This window comes from Dendrobates tinctorius, unplaced genomic scaffold (assembly GCF_039654945.1).
Source record: "Dendrobates tinctorius isolate UK_male_01 unplaced genomic scaffold, ASM3965494v1 ptg000049l, whole genome shotgun sequence".
In the NCBI taxonomy this organism is placed as follows: Eukaryota; Metazoa; Chordata; class Amphibia; order Anura; family Dendrobatidae; genus Dendrobates; species Dendrobates tinctorius.
This window is the reverse complement of record NW_027361717.1, coordinates 3878169-3902683: the sequence shown is the minus strand read 5'-3', so window position 1 is coordinate 3902683 and position 24515 is coordinate 3878169. Positions and strand designations below refer to the sequence as shown.

The 24515-nt window shown below is 44.0% G+C and overlaps 1 protein-coding gene across 3 annotated transcripts in view; it reads right to left on the bottom strand.

The window, feature by feature from the left end:
- ALKAL2 (ALK and LTK ligand 2) overlaps positions 1 to 24515 on the bottom strand; it is a 144100-nt gene that overhangs the window by 60395 nt on the left and 59190 nt on the right. For all 3 annotated transcript variants that reach the window (XM_073576439.1, XM_073576441.1, XM_073576440.1), the window contains one exon: positions 5681 to 5754. In XM_073576439.1, the coding sequence (XP_073432540.1) occupies positions 5690 to 5754 (65 nt within the window). In that variant the 3' untranslated portion in view covers positions 5681 to 5689. The remainder of the gene's footprint in view (positions 1 to 5680; positions 5755 to 24515) is intronic.

Genomic DNA, 24515 nt, shown 5'->3' with positions numbered 1-24515 from the left:
TCAGTTTACGCTGAGTAAAAGAAGCCCAGTGGGCAGGAGATTTCTATAAATTCCATCCACTTTCCTGGGACTGTAAGATGCTGCGGTTTTTTTTGACGCATCAAAAATATCCAGCATTGAAAACTCACCAAGAACTCATCGTGGGAATGTACCTCTAGATGGGAATCCTTGAAATGCATGAATTGATGTAGAAATAATTAAAACCTTTTTTAATTATACGAATATGCAGTTACAACGTGTTGGTGCTATTGCATTGCAACAATTCATGCAGGGCTGGCGAGAACAGAAAACCAAAAAATACTCAGGTGGGCCCAGGGTCTGACGTAATGATGTGCACCTTATACAGCAGGGCCTAAGGGTGCAACCGAAGACTGCCTCCTTCAGAGCTTACCTAAACTATTAGATCACACTGATAATATGCTTTGTGGGTGCACTATTTTATTTATGCATATTTTTTTTTTGTATCAAGGGAGGGATGAGTGAAAAGTCCTGACGACTATGTTGTGTTTTGGACCCAGGGAGCCCAATTTTGATACTGAGCCAATGTGACAGTGACCACTATATTTGAGCTTAGAGTTTAGTGTTATGTGAGGATCACATGATTGTAGAAGCAGAACATGTTTTTGCTCCATGTAAATAATGCCTTCTTGATAGGATGAACACAGATAACATTACCCCTTGTCTATCTATCTATGTAAATATTGTACAACTGGTTCTTCCTTTGTGTTCCCCTTGGTAAATATTTTCAACTAAGATTACTTTGTCTCCCTGTCTCTTGCTGCAAGTATTGCAGACACAGATAGTACTTCCCTGTCTCTCCTTATAACGATGTACATACAGAGAGCACCTCCTCCCTATCTCCCCTTATAAGGATGTCCATACAGATAGCACTTCCTCCCCTGACTCTCACCCCCTGACGAAGGAAAAAATCTGAAACACGCGTTGGGGCATGCCACACATGATGTCTTCTTAGCCCCAGGTATTGATTGCCTTTCCATCCATGCACTGATTTTATTATACATCTCTGCTAGTGACTATTGGATGCTGGACCTTAGTGTTATTAATAGCCTTTATATCCCACTAACTGAAGAGCTCGGCGCTGCCCGGACATAGTAACTAACTACGGTTAGTTATAACAATTATAATGATTATATCTATATATATAAAGCTGAGTGTATAGCCCTGCCCATTCTGCATAGCCACATTCACTTTAATATCCCACATCATCCCGTAAGCCAGAGCCACTGGACTACTACCCGTAATATCTCACATCATCCCATCAGCCAGAGCCACAGGACAACTACCAATAATATCCCACATCATCCCGTCAGCCAAAGCTACCGGACTACTACCCATAATATCCCACATCATCCCATCAGCCAGAGCCACAGGACAACTACCAATAATATCCCACATCATCCCGTCAGCCAAAGCTACCGGACTACTACCCATAATATCCCACATCATCCCATCAGCCAGAGCCACCGGACTACTACCACTAATATCCCACATCATCCCGTCAGCCAGAGCTACCGGACTACTACCCCTAATATCCCACATCATCCCATCAGCCAGAGCCACCGGACTACTACTCCTAATATCCCACATCATCCCATCAGCCAGAGCCACTGGACTACTACCCCTAATATCCCACATCATCCCATCAGCCAGAGCCACCGGACTACTACCCCTAATATCCCACATCATCCCGTCAGCCAGAGCCACTGGACTACTACCCCTAATATCCCACATCATCCCATCAGCCAGAGCCACCGGACAACTATCACTAATATCCCACATCATCCCGTCAGCCTAGAGTCAGAACCAGAGCGCTGAGTGGATTTGCCCTGACTTCCATACCAATGATCCCTTTAATAGAAGCCTGGGCTGAGAATCAGAGTGCTGAGGGATTTACCCTAGCGTCCATACCGGAGATCCCTTTAAGAGAGGCCTGGGGGTCAGAACCAAAGCGTAGAGTGGATTTTCCCTCACTTACGTACCGAGAATCCCTTTAAGAGGGGACTTGGGTCAGAACCAGAGCGCTGAGTGGATTTGCCCTAACTTCCATACCGGGGATCCCTTTAAGAGAGCCTGGGATCAGAACCAGAGCGCTGAGTGGATTTGTCCTGACTTGCATACCAATGAACCCTTTAATAGAACCCTGGGGTCAGAATCAGACCGCTGAGGGATTTGCCCTAACTTCCATACAGGAGATCGACCTTTAAGAGAGCCTGGGGTCAGTACCAGAGCATTTGAAGGCAATTGCCTTGACTTCCATACCGGGGATCCCTTTAAGAGAGGCCTGGGGTCAGAATTAAAGCGCTGGATGAATTTGCCCCGACTCCATACCGGAGATCCCTTTAAGAGACCCTGGGGTCAGAACCACAGAGCTGAGTGGAACTGTCCTAACTTCCATACCAGTGATCCCTTTAAGAGAGGCCTGGGGTCAAAGCCAAAGCGCTGGATGGATTTGCTCTGACTTCCATACCAATGATTCCTTTAAGAGGGAAGATGTGCCTACGGGATGGAAAATGTATGATGGGTATATGGGCACCGGAGGGGGGATTCATTTCTGTCATGTGCTCTCTGCTCCTTTCAGGGGGGCAGACAGTGGCTGGGAGCTTATGTTCCCAGGGATGCTAGATGTCTCCCACCATGTCAGTGTCTGCTGAGGTGTTGTCAACTGGGAAAATTGTTGGTCATAGCAACCAATCACAGCTCAGCTTCTTTTAACCAGCTCTGGTGAAATGAAAGATGCTTCGTGATTGGTTGGTGATACACACACATTCATTTTTATATATAGAGATTAATTTATTATCTAATATTTATATAATTGACAGCATCCCTTGCTTTGTCAGCTTATTGCACATTTTGTAACTTGTATTGTGACCAGCTTATACTCTTCCATTTTCACTCTCTCCCCCTCCCTCCCCCTTTTTTAGTCTCAACCCCCCCTTTGTTTACTTTGCACTTGCACTTTATCGCGATTGTGGTATTGTGGTATTTATTGCTGATATATCACTGTTCATATTATTGTTTGCATAACATTATATCACACAATTATTTATTATTCATTTTGCTGTGTTAGTGCACATATTCACTTTTCTCACAAGTTTTACATATTCTCCATCCCATAGTCCAGTGCCCATATACCCATCATACATATCCGCCATCCCATAGTCCCGTGCCCATATACCCGTCATACATATCCTCCATCCCATAGTCCAGTGCCCATATACCCATCACATATCCTCCATCCCATAGTCCCGTGCCCATATACCCGTCATACATATCCTCCATCCCATAGTCCAGTGCCCATATACCCATCACACATCCTCCATCCCATAGTCAACCATTATGACATTATAATGGGCGCTGCCCGGGCATAGTAACTAACTGTGGTTAGTTATAGGAAATTATAATTATCCTCCATCCCATAGTCCCGTGCCCATATACCCATCATACATATCCACGATCCCATAGGCCCGTGCCCATATACCCATCATACATATCCTCCATCCCATAGTCCCATGCCCATATACCCATCATACATATCCTCCATTCCATAGTCCCGTGCCCATATACCCATCATACATATCCGCCATCCCATAGTCCCGTGCCCATATACCCGTCATATATATCCTCCATCCCATAGTCCAGTGCCCATATACCCATCACACATCCTCCATCCCATAGTCCCGTGCCCATATACCCGTCATACATATCCTCCATCCCATAGTCCAGTGCCCATATACCCATCACACATCCTCCATCCCATAGTCAACCATTATGACATTATAATGAGCGGCGGGGCTTGCAACCTATGATGACATCAGCGTCGCCATGGTAACCATTATGACATCATAATGAGGGGCGGGGCTTGATACACATACACTTTTTCCCCATTATGTAGATAGGGGCAAAATTGTTTGGTGAATTGGAACGCGCGGGGTTAAAATTTCGCCTCACAACATAGCCTAGGACAATCTCGGGGTCCAGACGTGTAACTGCCAAATTTAGTGGCTGTAGCTGCGACGGTGCGGATGCCAATCCCGGACATACATACACACACATACATACATACACACACTTGAGCTTTATATATTAGATTATTTAATGTTTCTTGTCTTGTCCCATCACTTCTTCATTCCTGTCTGGTGTTCTTCTCCTTGGTTTTCACTAAGAATGTACATACAGATAGCACTACCTCCCCTGTCTCTCCTTATAAGGATGTACACACAGATAGCACTGCCTCCCTGTCTCTCCTTATAAGCATGTACATATAGATAGCACTGCCTCCCTGTCTCTCCTTATAAGGACATACATACAGATAGTACTGCCCCCTGTCTTTCCTTATACAGATGTACACACAGATAGTACTGCCTCCCTGTCTCTCCTTATAAGGATGTACATAAAGATAGCATTGCCTCCCTGTCTCTCCTTATAAGGACATACATGCAGATAGTACTTCCCTGTCTCTCCTTATAATGATGTACATACAGATAGTACTGCCCCCTGTCTTTCCTTATACAGATGTACACACAGATAGTACTGCCTCCCTGTCTCTCCTTATAAGGATGTACATAAAGATAGCATTGCCTCCCTGTCTCTCCTTATAAGGACATACATGCAGATAGTACTTCCCTGTCTCTCCTTATAATGATGTACATACAGATAGTACTGCCTCCCTATCTCTCCTTATAAGGATGTACATAAAGATAGCATTGCCTCCCTGCCTCTCCTTATAAGCATGTACATACAGATAGTACTGTCTCTCCTTATAAGGATGTACATACAGATAGCACTGCCTCCCTGTCTCTCCTTATAAGGACATACATGCAGATAGTACTGCCTCCCTATCTCTCCTTATAAGGATGTACATACAGATAGCACTGCCTCCCTGTCTCTCCTTATAAGGACATACATACAGATAGTACTGCCTCCCTATCTCTCCTTATAAGGATGTACACACAGATAGCTAATTAACAGCGTAATTAAGGTCTGAAACTCTTGTCAAATTATCTGAGCGCACAAATTTCCAAGGGTGCCCAAACTTTTGCATTGGCCCATTTTACTTTTTGCAATTTTTAAAACGTAAAAAAAATGACAATACATTTTTTTTGGCCTAAAATACAAAGGAAATGTGTCATCTTTAACTTTAGTCCTTTTAGAGATCAATTCATCTTTAGCTTGTTTAACTGTTCACAATAACAGTAATTTTGACCAGGGGTGCCCAAACCTTTACATACCACTGTACCTGGCTATAGACTGTGAGCTGCTTATCACACAAGGGGGTGGGGTTGGACCTGGAAGCGCCATACCAGCTAGTCACAGCAATGATAATCACCAGGTGATTAAACCTTCAGTCTAAAAACAGTCAAACAACACTACACGGCATGACGTGTCACATCATTTAACCCCTAACTCATGGTGTCCTCAGATTACATATATGCTTACAAATTCCCTTAAAGCATTGCATCATGAAGTTTCCAGCTCTTGCCTTACAGACTCATCAGCAAACACAGTCCATATACAGCCCCATATATTATGCATCCATGGTAACACTGCCAACCTACAAGAAATACACTCATAGTTCCATAATTTTCTTTTATCATTTGTGTGACAATTCGCAAGATACATGCTTTAACAAAATGATCTCAAACATTAAAACACAACTTACCATTTCCTGTTATCCATCCATACACATTGGACTGACCGCCAGTCGTGTAAGAAGTCTTGCACATCTCTTGTAATCTAGTGTGAAAAATGAAGATGTTGTATTGTGAGTGCTCACATCGGTCGATTGTACCAGGCGAGTCACAAATCAAGAATCATACAAAAATTGGAATTCTGGATACTAAAAAACTGGTGACAAGTTCCGTTTATAAGACGTGGACACCTTTTTGGGAAATTTTATTTTTTACTAAAAATATGATTTTCTGTTTGATGATAAAAATCTAATCAGTCTAGATATTATATTATCTAAGTGGGCAATATTGCTAAGTTTACTTAACATGTTCTTAAATTGATAATTACTGGATGTTTATTGCATTGCAGACTTCTAGTCAATAACTGAAGGACAAATGTTGTGAAAAGGTCACCGAGGAGGAAAACAAGACCAAGCCAAGTCACAGAAAACCAGAGAGGTTGGTAACTACGCGGATTGCAGACCCCTGATCCTAACAACACAACTAACAGCAGCCGTGGAGCGTACCTACGATGATTCTAGACGCCTCGTCACAGCCGGAGGACTAAATAAGCCTAAAGCAAGAAAGGGGAAATCTAAAACTGTCCCAGAGCAGACCCCAAAGGAATAGACAGCCCCCACACATGTATTGGCGGTGAAACAAGATGAAAACACAAACGCTAGTAGGAAAATAGGCTGAGCAAACGATGCGGCCCACACTAACTAGAAAGGACAGGAAAGGAAAGATACTGTCTGCAATCACGCCAAAAAACCCTGCAAAAATGTCCAACACTTCTGATAGCAAAAAATACCCTGAAGTCACTAGACTTCTCCCACTATATCAGCACTCTGGCATATTTTGAGAGCAGAGCAAAAAGAGGCCAATCTAATAAGGGACAAAAAGCAAACTGGCACATACAGTGACATAAGAGTGGAAAATTCAGCACAGCCCCAGCCGGGGCTGGCTGACCACACAAAACTGAATAGACAAAACCAAATCAAATGTGAACATTAGCAAAGACAACTTAGCTTGAGAAGGCAGGAACTGAGCTGGAAACTAAGACTTCAGGAGGCAGGAAAAAATCACCAGCATGGGAATAGGGAGTCGGCTGTCTTAAATCCAGTCTGAGACTCTAGATGTCCAATCCTCTCCTCATAATCAGGTGGCAAGTCTGTGTTAATTAGATCAGCTTCACGACCTCCTGCCACCACCAGAGGGAGCCCGGAAAGAGAACTCACAACTCCTCTGTCAGCACAACCAGCTCCCTCACCAGAAACCAGAGGCAGACCAGAAAATGAGTTCACAACAGACAAATGCTTATCAGAAGAACAGAAAATTGTTCTTTTGGGCATAAAAATCATCATTAAAATCCTGGAAATTGTTTATACAAAATTGACTCTTTCAACCATGTGTTACAAAAGCTTCCCCAGCATACTAACAAATTCTAAATATAATAATCTGAAAATTATTTAGCTGTATTACGTTTACATATATGAGATTCAAAAAAAGGAGAAAAAAACGTATATTTCCACATGCAAAAACCAATTTTATTATATTAATCATCATATTAAAAAATACACAAACAGATGTGCATCTAAAAAGTGCCAATAGTGCATGATCATGAATCCCCAAAAATAAGGAACACCAACAAAGAGCATGTAGTAGTCTTCATAATAGTTACAATACCACACAGTAGCGATTCATAGTAATAGAATAATATGTAACCCAAGCTACCTAAAGTGAACAAACATCTTAAATTAACATAGCAGGCCCGGATTGATAATGTACCCAACCGGGCATTTTCCCGCTGGGCTGCTGTCATGTGGGCCGCGGGCTGCCAGTGCCTGCTCATCTGGTGTGGCCACTGGCCTGTTCCTCCTGCCACCGGCCCATAGCTCCCGACCGTCGCAGAATCTTTCTTTCCTGCAGCCCACACTGCAGGGAGATAAGCCGCCACGCCCCCCCCCCACGCACCACATCCTCACTGAGTCCCACAGACCCACTGCAGCCTGAGCCTCTAACAGCGTCACTAGACTGCTTCCTGCACACAGGACCTGTGATGAGGTCACAGCAGGGGAGGAGTCAAGGGTCACATGATCACTAGCCTCTGTCCCTGGCCCCTGATCATGTGACCCGACTCCTCCCCTCCTGTGACCTCATCACCGGTCCTGTGTGCACAGCCCTCAATGTGTGCAGGACGTGTGTGTGTACGAGGTGTAAGGAGCAGAGCCATGTGTGTACGAGGTGTACTGAGTGGAGCCGTGTATGTACGAAGTGTACAGAGTGGATACGTGTGTGCACGAGGTGTACGGTGTGGAGCCGAGTGTGTGCGAGGTGTACGGAGTGGAGCCGAGTGTGTGCGAGGCGTACGGAGTGGAGCCGAGTGTGTGCGAGGCGTACGGAGTGGAGCCATGTGTGTACGAGGTGTACAGAGCTGAGCCGCGTGTGTACGAGTTGTACAGAGCAGAGCCGTGTGTGTGCGAGGTGTACGGAGTGGAGCCGTGTGTATGGAGCGGAGCAGCGTGTGTGAAAGGTGTACGGAGTGGAGCCGTGTGTGTACGAGGTGTACGGAGTGGAGCCGTGTGTGCACGAGGTGTACGGAGTGGAGCCGGATGTGTACGAGGTGTACGGAGGAGGGCCAGGTGTGTACGGGGTGTACGGAGCAGAGCCGTGTGTGTACGGAGCGGAGATGTGTACAAGGTCTACGGACCGGAGCCATGTGTGTTCGAGGTGTATGGAACGGAGCCCTGTATGTACAAAGTGTACGGATCTGAGCCTTGTGTTTACGGAGCGAAGCAGAACCGTGTGTGTATGGAGTGGAGCTGCGTGTGTATGGAGCGGAGCCGCGTGTGTACGAGGTGTATGGAGCAAAGCCGCATGTGTACAAGGTTTACGGAGTGGAGCCGTGTGTGTATATTGTGGACAGAGCGTGGCTGCGTGTGTACAAGGTGTATGGTGCAGAGTCGCATGTGTACGAGTTTTGCTGAGTGGAGCCATGTGTGCGCAAAGTGTACGGAGCGGAGCCGTGTGTGTATGAGGCATACAAAGCGGAACCATGTGTGTATGAGGCGTGCGGAGCCATGCGTGTACGAGGTGTAGGGTGGGGAGCATTCATACCTCCCAACCATCCCGGATCCAGCGGGACAGTTCCGATTTTGAGAGAGAGACTGCCCCAGCTGGGAGCTTACTTCTCCCGCCGGACATAGGAGTACACGGCTGAGCCCCAAGGAGCACTTCCTCTCTCTGTTCTTTCTTTCCTTCTTTCTAATCTTTCTTTATTTCTTTCTCTCTCTCTGTTCTTTCTTTCTTTCTCTCTGTTCTTTCTTTCATTCCCCTCTTCCTTTATCTCTCTCTCTGTTCTTTCTTTCTTTCCCATCTTTCTTTCTCTCTGTTTTTTCTTTCCTTGTCCACTGTTAATTTCTCTCTCTGTTCTTTTTCCTTCTGTCTGTTCTCTCTTTATTTATTTCTTTCCCCTCTTTCTCTCTCCCTCTCTGTTCTTTTTTCCCACTCTTTCTTTCTCTCTCTCTGTTCTTTTTTTCTGTCCACTCTTTCTTTCTCTGTTCTTTTTCTTTCTGCTTTCTTTCTCTGTGTTCTTTCTTTCCCCTTTCTTTCTCTCTCTGCTCTTTCTTTCCCCTCTTTCTTTCTTTCGCTCTGTTCTTTGTTTCGCTCTCTAATCTTTCTTTCTCTAATCTTTCTTTCTCTCTCTGTTCTTTCTTTCTCTCTCTATTCTTCCTTTCTTTCTCTCTGTTCTTTCTTTTTCTCTCTGTTCTCTTTCTTTCCCTCTTTCTTTCTCTCTGTTCTCTCCCTCTCTGGTCTCTTTCTTTCTCTCTCTCTCTGTTCTTTCTTTCCCATATTTCTTTCTCTCTCACTGTTCTTTCTTTCTTCCCCTCTTTCTTTCCCCTCTTTTTTTCTCTCTGCTCTCTCTTTTCCCTCTTTCTTTTTTTCTCTCTCTCTGTTCTTTTTTTCTGTCCCCTTTATTTCTTTCTCTCTCTGTTCTTTCTTTCTCTCTCTGTTTTGTTTTTTCTCTCTCTCTGTTCTTTCTTTCTTTTCCTCAGTACAAGCCACTGTGCCCATAATGCCAGCCACTGTGCCCATAGTACCAGCCACTGTGCCCTCAGTACCAGTCAGTGTGATCAGCAGTGCTAAATGGGTGTGGTTGGGGCATGGACATGGGTGTGACTAGTTGTGAAATGTGTGTGGTCGGGCATGGCCTAATATTTGCTGCGGTGCATGCCGCACCCTTTTTCCCTCTTTCCCTTCTTCATAAGTTGGGAGGTATGCCCAGTTATACAGGTGCGCGCAAGCAGCAGTCATTGCTTGCAGTGCATGTAGCAGGACCGCTGCTGCAGGGGTTAAGAATGTGCTGACTTTGAGATCAGGACGTTCTATGTGAGCGGAGAGAGCGCGCTCTGCTCTCCCGCCCCTGGAAGCAGCCTGAAGTTTCAAGGCCTGGGACACACAGCACAGGAATTGCGGAGGTCCTACCCGCACCTGTAATCTTCTGCCTGTATTCAGTCTGGATCTGGGTGAGTGTAACCCCAGCCCAAACACGTTTAAATTAAAATACATCAGTGCCCAGCACTGCACCGGTATATACATCAGCCTCGGCAGCACCTGTATATACACCAGCCCCAGCACCTGTATATACATCAGCCCCAGCACCCATATATACATATGTATATACAGTAGTCTCAATGTGATATATATTCAGCAGTATGTAACATAATCTTGTCCATCATCCACTTCCGTCTGGATGTCCTCGAATCCCACAATCCACCGCGCCGCATCGGAAGTACGCTGACCGCCATATTGGAATACCCAAGTGATGGGTATTCCAATATGGCACCCGCTGGTGGTACCAGGCCCTTGCGCAGTACCACCAGTGGGAGGCCGCCGGACCCCTGCCACCGGGACACCCTCTGCCGGACCCCCACCGCCAGGACCCCCACCACCGGACCCCTGCCGGGACCCCTGCCGCCGGGACACCTGCTGCATCCCGCCGCTGCCTGCCCACCCACCTCCGTGCAATCACAGCCGGCAGGAAAGACAGCGGCTTGCGGCCTGTGCTGGAGATGGGGTGCGGGTACCCTCTGGTGGCGCCGCATTCCATCTCCAGCACAGGCCGCAAACCACAGTCTTTCCTGCCGACCCCATCTCCAGCACAGGCCGCAAACCACCATCTTTCCTGCTGGCTGTGACTGCACGGAGGTGGGTGGGTAGGCAGCAGCAGCGGGACACACACCCCACACACACACTTCCCTCCCGATGCAATAGCATCGGGCACACCTCTAGTATAGTATAATACTGTCAATTATAATGTAGAGTTGTGTGTATATAGTGTAGAGCTGTTAATATAGTATGTTGCTGTGTATATAGTGTGGAATCCCCACTTTATACACTGGCCCATCTCTACACTATATACTATATACACAGCTCCACTCTATATTCCTTACCACAGTATATAGTGTAGAGCTGTGTACATTGTGTATACTCCTCCTGTCCTGTATAGATGGTGTAAACATAAGTATATGCTCTAAGTGTGTGTATCTATGAAAATAAAAAGCGCTCCGATGAATTGTGCAAAGTGGTGGACTCTTTATTAGCCCATGTGACAAAGTTTGGATCTATAACAGATCATTTCTCCGCTATGGAATTGAAATATTACCACATGGGCTAATAAAGAGTCCGCCACTTTTCTCTTATTTAATCGGTGTGCAGATTATTATTTTTTTTTATAAATTCCTTTGATTTAAGGGTGTGTGTTCTAAAAGTATTTCACCTACTGGTTAATATTTGGTGGTGCTCAATCATGACACATATATCAGGGCTGACATTACCACCTAGCGAAAGCGGGCAAGTGCCGTCGGGGACTTGGCATGCTATGGGGCTTGTAAGTAGTGGGGCTCCGGTGCCAGCGCCGACACAGTTGAAAACAATGATAAGTGAGGGAGCCAGCTGCTGATGCTCCCTTTCCCATAATTCCCCCTCTGCATCTGAGCTCTGTGACGTCTTAGTGCAGGGGGCACAATGACTTCACTACAGCGCATCCTCTGTGCCAAGCAGAATACACTGAGGAGACCAGAGCAGTGGGGACAGGGAGAAGTATTATATGGGGCCCATTATACTGTATGAAGTAATATATGGGGCCCATTATACTGTATAAAGTAATATATGGGGCCCATTATACTGTGTGAAGTAATATATGGGGCCCATTATACTGTATAAAGTAATATATGGGGCCCATTATACTGTGTGAAGTAATATATGGGGCCCATTATACTGTATGAAGTAATATATGGCGCCCATTATACTGTATGAAGTAATATATGGGGCCCATTATACTGTATAAAGTAATATATGGGGCCCATTATACTGTGTGAAGTAATATATGGGGCCCATTATACTGTATAAAGTAATATATGGGGCCCATTATACTGTGTGAAGTAATATATGGGGCCCATTATACTGTATGAAGTAATATATGGCGCCCATTATACTGTATGAAGTAATATATGGGGCCCATTATACTGTATGAAGTAATATATGGCGCCCATTATACTGTATGAAGTAATATATGGGGCCCATTATACTGTATAAAGTAATATATGGGGCCCATTATACTGTGTGAAGTAATATATGGGGGCCATTATACTGTATAAAGTAATATATGGGGCCCATTATACTGTGTGAAGTAATATATGGGGCCCATTATACTGTTTTAAGTAATATACAGTATAAGGGCCCATTATACTGTATGGAGAATTATATGGGGCCCATAAAACTGAATACAGTAATTATTGGGTCTTTCCCATATAAGTGTGGCGAGGACTGGAATACATCACAAAGCATTGAGTCTCTTTTTGTGCCGACCCTTATTTTTTTTCTTAAATTTGATTAAGTACTCTTATGAAACAAATTCAGTTTAAGGCTATGTGCACACACTGCGGATTTTTTATCTGCGGAACCACAGGTAAAACCGCAGGTAAAATGACCTGCGGTTTTACCTGCGGATTGGCCTGCGGATTTCCCTGTAGTTTATCATTTCTACAATGGAGGAGATGGTAAACCGCAGCAGAATCCGCAGAAAAGAATGACATGTCATTTCTTTCTGCGGATTCAAAACCGCAGCTTTTCTGCAGTTAAAAATCCGCAGCAGGTGCACAGAAAATTGTAAATCCCATAGGATAACATGCTACTGTACACTGTCTGCAGAACTGCTGCAGTTCTGCTGCGGCCAAAACCGCAGCGGAACTGCAGTAAAAACCGCCGCGTGTGCACATAGCCTAATACATTCACATATCCGAAATCACTTGACAGGCTGTAATCCGCATGACAACCACTATGTGGCTGTGAATAGACACAAAGAACAAACATCTCGCGACAGAGTTTTGCAAAATGGAAGGTTTTTTTAAAGTCTGAAATCTCACATCACACATCTGAATATGCTGAAAAGGTAATCAATGGACCATAAGAGCAGATGCCTAGTACCAGGACTACTGTACCCAGTGCAAAATGCAGGCAATCCATTTCTGCACTGCTTTTGATAAATATAGCCATGACTGGTTGGTATGAGCTACAGTTAATGTGCCGCTATATATAATGGAATGTAATATAACTATGCCATGCGTTTACATGTATGACAACTATTGGACAGATCCAGTGAAGTGTGATCCGAGAGACTGGTGATGTCCAAATCATTTCTTGGTAGGAAAAATGTACCAACAGGGCACTAGTGAACTGCAGGAGTGAAGTCTGAAGTGATGAATGCACAATGTTGGGGATTAACAGTTAGGTCCAAAAATATTTGGACAGTGACTAGTGATGAGCGAGTATGCTCGTTGCTCGGGTCTCCCCAGCATGCTCGTTTGTCCTCCGAGTATTTTGGGTGTGCTCAGAGATTTCGTTTTCGTTGTCTCAGCTGCATGATTTGCGGCTGCTGGACAGGCTGAATACATGTGAGGAATGCCTGTTTATTAGGGAATTCCCACATGTATTCAGGTTGTCTAAATCATGCAGCTACTTCGACAAAAACTAAATCTCTGAGCACGCCAAAATACTCGGAGGACAAACGAGCATGCTCGGGAAAACCCGAGCAACGAGTATACTCGCTCATCACTAACAGTGATCGAATCTTCATGATTTCAGCTCTGCAGGTCACTATTTTTTATTTAAAATGAAACAACTGAGATGCAATTGAAGTGTATACTTTCAGGTTTAATTAACCCCATAACATCCAATGACGGACACAGTCCGTCATGGCTGGGAGTCAGTTCCCGCACCATTACGGACTGTGTCCGTCATGTATTTAAACTATTTAATCAGACATTGATAGTTCAGTGCCGACAGCTGTCTGTGACAGCTGAGAGGCATGGGAAGAGGTGCAGGGACCCATGCCGTTGGTCCCCGCACCCAGATCGCTGTGATCGGTCAGTAAATCTGACTGACCGGTAACAGCATGATTGCGCAGGACATGCTGAAATATCAGCACCTCCCACCCAATTATTGCAACAGCTCAGGTCTGCCAGTGGCCGAGTGTCTGCACTAACAGCCAGGAGCGGTGTCCGCACCCCTCCTGACTGTTTTCACCCTAAGGCCGGGGTCACACTAACTGACGCAAAATACAGTCCGTAGTTTACAGGCGTAATACGGATGAACGACCCCTAAATAGTGCTCCGTATGTCATCCGTAAGCAAGGTGTGGTCGCGTAATTTTGTGCATGTCTGCATCCGTATGTAATCTGTATGCGTCCGTATGCTGAGATTTTCTCGCCGGCTTGCAAAATGGACATATAATGTAGCCCTATGACAGGTTTTATAACACAAACGAAAGGATAGATATAGACACAGAGAATATATATATATATATATATATATATATATATATATATATATACATGTCATTGAGACACACATATATATATATTTATATTTCACAGAGTTCTTCATAGCAGAATAGCCGCTAATTCAATTGCCGGCTTTTGTCAAATCATTCCCCAACCCGACATGAAATGACACATTAAATGCTTTACTGAATGTAAACCATGTGTCATTTCATGTCGGGTTGGGGAATGATTTGACAAAAGCCGGCAATTGAATTAGCGGCTATTCTGCTATGAAGAACTCTGTGAAATATAAATATATATGTGTCTCAATGACATGTGTATATATATATATATATATATATATGTATTCTATGTGTCTATATCTATTCTTTCGTTTGTGTTATAAAACCTGTCAGTGTGAGTTTACTGTATCGTGCACTGAATTGCCGGCTTTTCTAAAGGACACTGGGTGCGTATTTCTCGCAAGTCACACGTGTGGTCCGTGTGTAATCCGTATTTTTAGCGCACCCATAGACTTGCATTGGCGTATTACGGGCGTAGTACGCCGACAATCGCAGCATGCTGCGATTGGCACGGACCGTAGAATACGCCCGAGAAATATACGGCTGTTGGGAGCAAACCCATAGAGAATAATTTGTCCGTGTGTAATGCGTGCTTTTAACGCCTCTCACTCGTCCGTATTCCTCGCCAGTGTGACCCGGGCCTTATTGTTGCGACTGAGCGCGATCGCAGTGTTCAGGAGGGAGGCAGAGGGACGGAGCTACAGCATGGTGTCAGAAGCTTTCAGTATAGGTATAATGCAGTGCAGAGAAGGTGCATTGCAATACATTATACCTGCAATCAAAGTGAAAAAAAGTGAAAGTCCCATAAAGGGACTAGGTAAAAAAGGAAAATAATAATAATAATAATAATAATAATAATAATAATAATAATAAAATACACTAATAAATACACATTTTTATGTAAAAAAACAAAACTAATACACATTTGGTATCACCGCGTCCAGAACAATCCAATCTATAAATGTGTCACACTAGTTAACCCCTTGAGTGAACGCAGTAAAAAAAAAAGTAGCAAATTATATTTTATCATCATACCGCTGGGAAAAAGTGGAATAAAATGCAATCAAAAAGACGAATGGTAATAAAAATAGTATCACTGAAAGCGCCATCTTGTCCCGCAACAAAACAAGGTGCCATACAGCGGAAAAATAAAAAAGTTATAGCTCTCAGAATAAAGCAATGCAAAAATAATTATTTTTTCTGTAAAAGTTTTTATTGTGTAAAAACGCCAAAACATAAAAAAAGATATGAGGTATTGCTGTAATCGTGCTGACCTGAAGAATAAAACTGCCTTATCAATTTTACCACATGCAGAACAGAGAAAAAAAACAATTCCTGGATTGCTCATTTTTGTTCATTCTGCCTCCACAAAAATTTCAATAAAAAGCGATCAAAAAATGTTATGTGCCCCAAAATGGTACCAATAAAAATGTCATCTTGTCCTGCAAAAAACAAGCTCTCAAATGACTCTGTTGGCCAAAATATTGAAAAATTATAGCTCTCAAAATATGACAATGCAAAAACTTCTTCTTGTAAAAAAAAGCGTCTTTTATGTAGTGTGTGACAGAAGCCAAACATAAAAAACGGAAATAAATCTGGTAACTATGTAATCGCACCGACCCGAACAATAAAGTCGCCTAATCACTTATACCGCACAAGGAACAGTGTAAAAAATAAATAAAACCAATTTTTCACCTGCTTTGGATTTGTTCATTCTGCCTCCCAAAGATTGCAGTAAGGTTTGGTACACATTTTTCCAGCGCTCTACGCTGAGCTCTTGCATTGGGGTTTCCATGTAAATCTCTGAAATACTTGATTCAGACAGAACCACCAGCAGAAGAATCCCTATAATGAGGCAGATGGAGGCACTGTGAACACCATAGGACCTGTGATCCAGCGGTGTCCGGCTTTTTCGGCGTGCATAAAAACACAGTCCACCATAGTTCCATAGTTTTGTGCACCTCTGAAAGGAAGGACGATGCTGAACAGAGGCCAGACAGAGTCCAGAGTAATTCTGCTGCCTCATTATAGTGAATGGATCCCTCAGGGGTTTCATCTGTCATGTAGCTCAGAGATTTAGATGGAAACCCAAAGTTAAGTGGTCAGCATATAGCGCCGGATAAATGTGATCACAAACGTTATGAAAAATGTTCTCAATAAAAGCTTCAACTTAATCCACAAAAAAAGTATCCACTCAGGTATGTCAACTGTTAACAGAAATATAGGGGCTTCCACGTTTCTGGTAGCATAAAGGCTTTGGAAAAAAACAAAAGAAATTCAGCAAATTCTGCGCTACGAAATCCAAATGCACCCCTCGCTTCTGAGCCCCAGTGTGCATAAACCACCTAGCATTCACATTTGTCAGGGGCTTAATTTCCAAAATGGGGTTACTTGGCATACTCAGGAGAAATTGCACAACAAATTCTGGGGTCCATTTTCTCCAGTTACCCTTGAGAAAATAAAAAAATTTGGGGCGAAAAGAAAAATTTTCCGGGAAAAATTTGTTTTTTTTAAGTTTCTTAGCTCCGTAATAAACCTCTGTAAAGTACCTGGTGGTTCAAGATGCTCACCACTCATCTAGATAAGTTCCTTGAGGGGTATCCAATATGGTGTCACTTGTGGGGGGTTTCACTGTTTAGGCATATTATGGGCCCGCCAAAAGTGACATGGCATCCGCTCTCGATTCCAGCCAATTTTGTGTTCAAAAAGTCAAACCTTTCTCCTTCCCTTCCAGGTCATGCCCTGCGCCCAAACAGGGGTCTTCCTCTACAAATGGGGTATTGGCGAACTCAGCAGAAATTGCACAACAATTTTGGGGGTCCATTTTCTCCTGCTACCTTTGTTAAAATAAAAAATTGTTGCTAAAAGTTGATTTTTGAGGAAAAAATGTGATTTTTAATTTTCACGGCTCTACGTTATAAACTTCTGTGAAGCACCTGGGGGTTCAAAGTGCTTACCATGCATCTAAATACATTCCTTGAGGGGTCTAGTTTCCAAAATGGGGTCACTTGTGGGGGTTTCCACTGTATAGGTACATCAGGGACTCTCCAAATGCGACATGGCATCCAATCTCAATTTCAGACAATTTTGCATTGAAAAAGTCAAACGGCGCTCCTTCCCTTCCAAGCTCTGCCATGCTCCCAAACAGTTGTTTACCCCTTATATGGGGTATCAGCATACTCAGGACAAATTGTACAACAACTTTTGGGGTCCAATTTCTCCTGTTACCCTTGGGAAAACAAAAATTGGGGGCAAAAATATCATTTTTTTAGGACAAAATATGATTTTTTATTTTCATAGCTCTACGTTATAAGATTCTGTGAAGCACTTGGGGGTTCAAAGTGCTCACCACACATCTAGATAAGTTCCTTGGGGGGGGGTCTAGTTTCCAAAATGGAGCCACTTATGGGGAGTTTCCACTGTTTAGGTACATCAGGGATTTCCAAAGGAGACATAAATGAGACATGGTGTCCAATCTTAAAATTCCAGTGAATTTTGCGCTGAAAAAGTCAAACGGTGCTCCTTCCAAGCTCTGCCATGCACCTAAACAGTGGTTTACCCCCACATATGGGGTATCAGCATACTCAGGATAAATTGCACAACTTTTGGAGTCTAATTTTTCCTATTACCCTTGGGAAAATAAAAAAAATTTGGGGGTGTAAATATAATTTTTGTGGAAAAAATACAGTGGGGAAAAAAGTATTTAGTCAGCCAGCAATTGTGCAAGTTTGCCCACTTAAAAAAGATGAGAGAGGCCTGTAATTGACATCATAGGTAGACCACAACTATGAGAGTCAAAATGAGTAAATAAATCCAGAAAATCACCTTGTCTGATTTGGCCACTCCTAATATTTATCCTATCTCTCTGATGTATTTCTTCTTTTTTTAGCCTAATGATGGTCTGTTTCTCTTCCATTGATAGCTACTTTGACTGCATGTTGCGAATTCACAGCAACAGCTTCATAATGCAAATGACACTCCTGGAATCATTCCAGACCTTTGACATGCTTAATTGATGATGTATTAATGAGGGAATAGCCTATGAAGCCCATTAAAGAGCTTTGGAGATAACTGTCCAATTACTTTTGGTCCCTTTAAAAAGAAGCAGCGACATATTAAAGAGCTGTAATTCCTAAACCTTTACTCCAATTAGAATGTGAATACCCTCAAATTAAAGCTGACAGTCTGCACTTTAAGGTCATATTAATTATATAGCTGTATCTCAAATAAGTTTTGGTAAACAACTAAAATGCCAAAACTTGTGGCACTGTCCAAATATTTCTGGACTTAACTGTATGGGGAGCATGAAGTTAGCATTAGCATGTATGTCCATACCCTGTGGGTGTGTAAAGAGTGTTAGACTCTACTATGTTGTTTCACTGGAGAAAGGAGAGACTTTCAGAGGTGCAGACATACTCACAAAATTAGGGCCCAGCAGAAGATGTCTGCAAGATAAAAGCTTACATGCAGAGGGTAACACTAGCCACTTGGTGACCCACCACAGAGGACTAAAAAAAGGCTAAAAAAGAGCATGTAGGAAGTTCCTGCAGGTTGTTGTAGTCTCTCCAAATTGGAGCAGTTTAGCCTATCTGGATGAGAGAGACAACAGGGCGAAGATTAGCTGAGGAAACTGTGAAGATTGTCAGAACAAAGGCAAAAATTGGCTTAATCCTGACTATGAAAATAGTCTAAAGGCCCCGTCACACTAAGCGACTTACCAGCGATCCCGACACCGATATGAAGGTGTCAGGATCGCTGGTAAATCGCTATGTGATCGCTGGTGAGCTGTCACACAGACAGCTTCACCAGCGATCAGCACAGCGATGCCGAGCGCCCGGCATCGCTGGCCATCCTGTAAAAAATAGAATCAAAATAAAAAATATAGTTATTCTCACCTTCCGATGTCGCGTTCAGTCATCCTGCCTCTCTCCACGCTCCGGTCCCAGTGATCCTTTGCGAGAATGACCGCGAGATGTCACAGTCTCGAGGGATAACAAAGTCTCGCGGTCATTCGTGCAAAGGATCACTGGGACCGGAGCGTGGAGAGAGGCGGGATGGCTGAACGCGACGTCGGAAGGTGAGAATAACTATATTTTTTATTTTTTTTATTATTTTTTACACCTGATCGCTGGTCTCCCGCCTGTCACACGCAGCGATGCGTGCTGGCCAGCGGGAGACCAGCGACCAAAGAAATGTCCAGAGATTTCTTCCAGCGATCAGCGATACCGGCAGGGGGGCCGCTCGCTGATCGCTGTCACACACAGCGATCTCGCTGGTGAGATCGCTGTTATGTCACAAAAGTTGTGACTCAGCATCGATCTCGCTACCGAGATTGCTTAGTGAGACGGGGCCTTTAGTGTTGAGGCACACAACTGATGAGAATTACTACACCAGAGATAGTCAAAGACTGTCTTGGATTGTGATGTTCTAAATAAGAAAACAGGTTGTAAGAGTATGCAAGCTGCAAACAAAAAGAACTGTAGGGCAAGAGAGGTGATCATAAGCAGAAGCCATGAGCTGCTCTCTAGATGTGTGCTGTGCATTGTAATTAAGAGAAAAAGACAATAAAGGAAGAGCTGCTGAAGTGTTTGCTAGCAAACTGCAGCAAATACAAGCAGTAAGTACAAGCAAAGTGTTGTCAGTGTTAGCTCTTTAATATTTACTAAGTAATTAGCTGTATTTGAAATGTATGGATATAAAATCCCAGAATAAACAGACTCTATTTGTAAAACAGAAACCCCTTATTCCATGTATATGCCTTAGGGTACCGTTACACATAATGATGTCCCAGCGATCCCACCCACGATCCGACGTGGATGGGATCGCTGGGACATTGTTAGCTGATCGCTGGTGAGCTGTTACATAGACAGCCCCTCCAGCGATCAGGACCAGCAAGCACGCTGGCTACCAACGTAAACATCAGGTTTCTAAGGGCTGCGGGGCCCTTAGAAACCCGATGTTTACCCTAGATACCAGCATGCACTGCAGTCAGGGCGGAAGGTGGAGGCAGAGCGGCACACAGACAGGCCGCCGTAGCTCTGCTATCTGCTACTCCGGTCTGACAGACTGGAGTAGCAGATAGCAGAGCTACTCCGGTCTGTGCTCCAATCTCTGCCTCCACCTCCCGCCCTGCCTGCAGTGCACACTGGTATCTAGGGTTAACATCAGGTTTCTAAGGGCTCCGTAGCCCTTAGAAACCCGATTTTTACGTTGGTAACCAGCGTTTTCGCTGGTCCTGATTGCTAGGGGTTTGCTGCTAGGACAACTCCTTCTTAACCTAAATATTTGGCACCCATAAAATAATAAAGCCTATACTCACCTCCCGTGCTGCCACCCTTCCCGCTGTGTCAGCACTCCCTCTCCCCAGGGCTGCGATGCGGTGTTGTGACACGTGACACCGGCACCCAATCAGCACTGGTGTCACTGCCTCCGCCTTCATACAAACTTAACATGAAGAGGAAGCCAGAGCTGCCACTCATCCCGGACTTCCTCTTCATGTTCAGTTTGTCTGAAGGCGGAGACAGTGACGCCAGCACTGATTGGGCACTGGGCATCACGTGTCATTCCACTGCATCACAGCCCCAGGACCATGAGTGCTAGTGTTGGGAAGGTGACTTGATGGACAGACTTGACTGGAAGTAGGAGGGGACGGTTTGTGCACTATAGATGGAGATTGGCAATGACAGAAGGGTAACAGCTGGGAAAGATAGAAAAGGGAGTGCAATACCTAAAATTGACCACAAGATGGCAGGGGGGAGTGTAGTTCAGGACTTGACATCAGCTTAGGGCTTAAGAAACTGCTTAGTCATGTGGGGAGGGGAGATAGGAACCCAGGAGGGAAATTCACAGTGAGAGAGGGGATAAATAGGACAGGTTAGGGTTCCAGGTTAGGCTAGTCCCGGGAGGAGCTCAGGAGGAGAAGACTCAGGACAGAAGACTGAGACCGGTGGAAGAGTTCGACCAGGGGACTGACAGGAAAAGACAGTCAGGGGGTGGCCCCGACACGACGGACCGCAGGACAGACGAGGCCCCGGGGGTACCGATTGGACGATAACCTCAGGCAGGTGAAGCGCTGGCAGTAGATTGGTCTAGGACAGCCCCAGCGAAAGATCCGCGAGGGACGTCACTTTGACAGAAGGAAAGGTGAAGGTACCCGGGCCTGGAAACGGAGAACTGTAAAGGAACTGCGGTGCATGACTATGGTCGACAGGAGGACAGCCAATAAACCCGGATCTGTTACAACTGAAATCTGCCTTCGTCTCGTCTTTGCATTGTCTGGTGTCTGTGTCATTTGGACGTGGTAAGCAGTGGACCACCCCCCCATCTGGCCCCTACCACACTGACACCTCTGGAATGGTGCAGGCACGGGAGGAGAGGGCAGGGTTTATTATTTTATCGGCGCCGAACATTTAGTTTAAGAAGGGCTGTCTTAGTAGTGGACAACCCCTTTAACAGCTTATTTGTGAAGGCACATTTAAAAGTGTTAAACATCTCCATTGCCACAAGGTCTCAGGTATCTGCAATTTAGAATATCTGTGCTATTTTTAAGAACATCAATGTTTTTATTTAATATCTAAGCAGTCCAATCACTGGTCTCACAAACGTTTGGTATTAATGAGAACCCCCCTGAGATGGGTTCCCAACACTGCTCAAGCCTAAAGGAATTTGTAAATGATCAAATTCCTCACCCCAAAAAAATAAATAAGCCTAATTGTGTTTAATAGGAAGTAATACTTTATGCAAGCATCAAAAGATCTACACTATTTAGTAAAAAGTAATTGATTCAGGTTGAAGTCCATTCCTTTGGGATTTATTGATGGACTTAATACACACTATACTGTAGTTTGTACAACAGAGACGATTCTTAAATGTCTGCATAGTGAATGCATAACATCCCTTCATTAGGCGCTGTAACTTAATGCCCAGAATAGAATGCAAAATTCATCTAATGGAAGGCTCCACACATGATGGGAACTTTTATCAAGGCATTTAATAATGAACTTCTATTATTTGTTTATAGAACCACAGATCTTTTGATGTGGATAATACAATCATCATACTTGGCAGTCGGGCTGAAGTTTCTTTTTAGAGGGGCTCCTGTAAAACAGCTAGGATATAGGGTTACCATGGACATCTGAGTTTTCACCCATAAGAATCTACTAAATTGTAACTGCAGTTAAAAAATACATACGTCACTGTATTCTTATATCCAGGTGTTCATTACTTAAATGAAATCTATCCTTTCAATGCTCAGATATTTGTACTGCAGAACTCTCCTTCTTCTTGACTAAAATGCAGCTATCGTTGTTGACCATGTAACAGTGTTCACGATCCTTTTGGTCATAACTCGCAAAAATTCATAATTACAGCTGAAACCAGAAGTTTACATACACTATATGAAAAGACACACATGCATGTTTTTCTCAATATCTAACATGAAATCAGAATAAACCAGTAGCGTAGCTACCAGGGGGGGCAGAGGGTGTGGTCGCCCCGGGTCCCTCGCTCTGAGGGCGCCCACCAAGAGCTACTGCCACTGGGTTCACCACCTGAGTTATAATCAGGGTTACTGGTTAGGGGCCGACTCAGATCCCCCCCCCCCCCGAGCTGAACCCATAGCTACATCTCTGGAATAAACCATTCCCATTTTAGGTCAGTTAGGATTACCATAATTATTAATATTTGCCAAATGCCAAAATAATGAGAGAGCGAGAGAGAGAATATTTTAAGGCATTTTTATTACCTACTGCAGAGTCAAAAGTTTTCATATATTTCATTAGTATTTGCTACCATTGCCCTTATACCGAATGATTTGGGTCATGCGTTTGGGACATCCTTCCACAAGCTTCTCACAATAGTTGGTTGGAATTTGGGTCCAAATCTCCTGACAAAACTGGTGTAACTGATCCAGGTTTGTAGGTCGCCTTGCTTGCACCAGCCTTTTCAGCTTTGCCCATAAATTTTCAATAGTATTGAGATCAGGGCTTTGTGATGGCCGCTCCAAAACATTGACTTTGATATCCTTAAGCCACTTTGTTACCCTTTGTTACCATGTTGACAGTATGCTTCGGGTCATTTGCCATTTGGAAGACCCATTTCCGCCCAAGCTTTAATTTCCTGGATGATGTCTTGAGGTCTTGATATGTTGCTTCAGTATTGCCACAATGTACTTTACTCATGATGCCATCTATCTTGTGAAGTGCACCAGTCCCTCCTGTAGCGAAACAACCCCACAACATGATGTTGCCACCCCCATGTTTCACAGTTGGGATGGTGTTCGTAGGCTACCAAGCTTCTCCCCTTTTCCTCCAAACATAACGATGGTCATTATGCTCAAAAAGTTCAATTTTAGTTTCATCAGACCACAGGACATGTCTCCAAAAATGAAGGTCTTTGTTCCTGTGTGCATTTGGAAATATTAATCTGGCTTTTTCATGTTTCTTTTGGAGTAATGTATTCTTCCTGGCAGAGTAGCCTTTCATCACATGTTGATTCAGTACTCATTTCACTGTGGATATTGACACAACCTTGCCAGCTTCTGCCATCATATTCACAAGGTCTTTTTCTTTTGTTCTCGTGCTGATATGCACAAGTCGGACCAAAGCACATTCATCTCTGGGACACAGAACCCGCTTCCTTCCTGAGCGGTATGATGGCTGGACATTTCCATCTTGTTTGTACTTGCGTATAATTGTTTGTACAGATCAAAGAGGCAACTTCAGGTATCTTGAAATTGTACCTATGGATGAGCCAGACTTGCGCAAGTCCACAATTCTGTTCCTGATATCTTGGCTGATTTCTTGAGACTTTCCCATGATGCCACACAAAAAAGCAGTGTGTTTCAGGTGTGCATTAAAATACATCCATAGGTGAGTCTCTAATTAACTCAGATGTTGTAAAAAAAAAAGCGAAGCTTCCAAACAC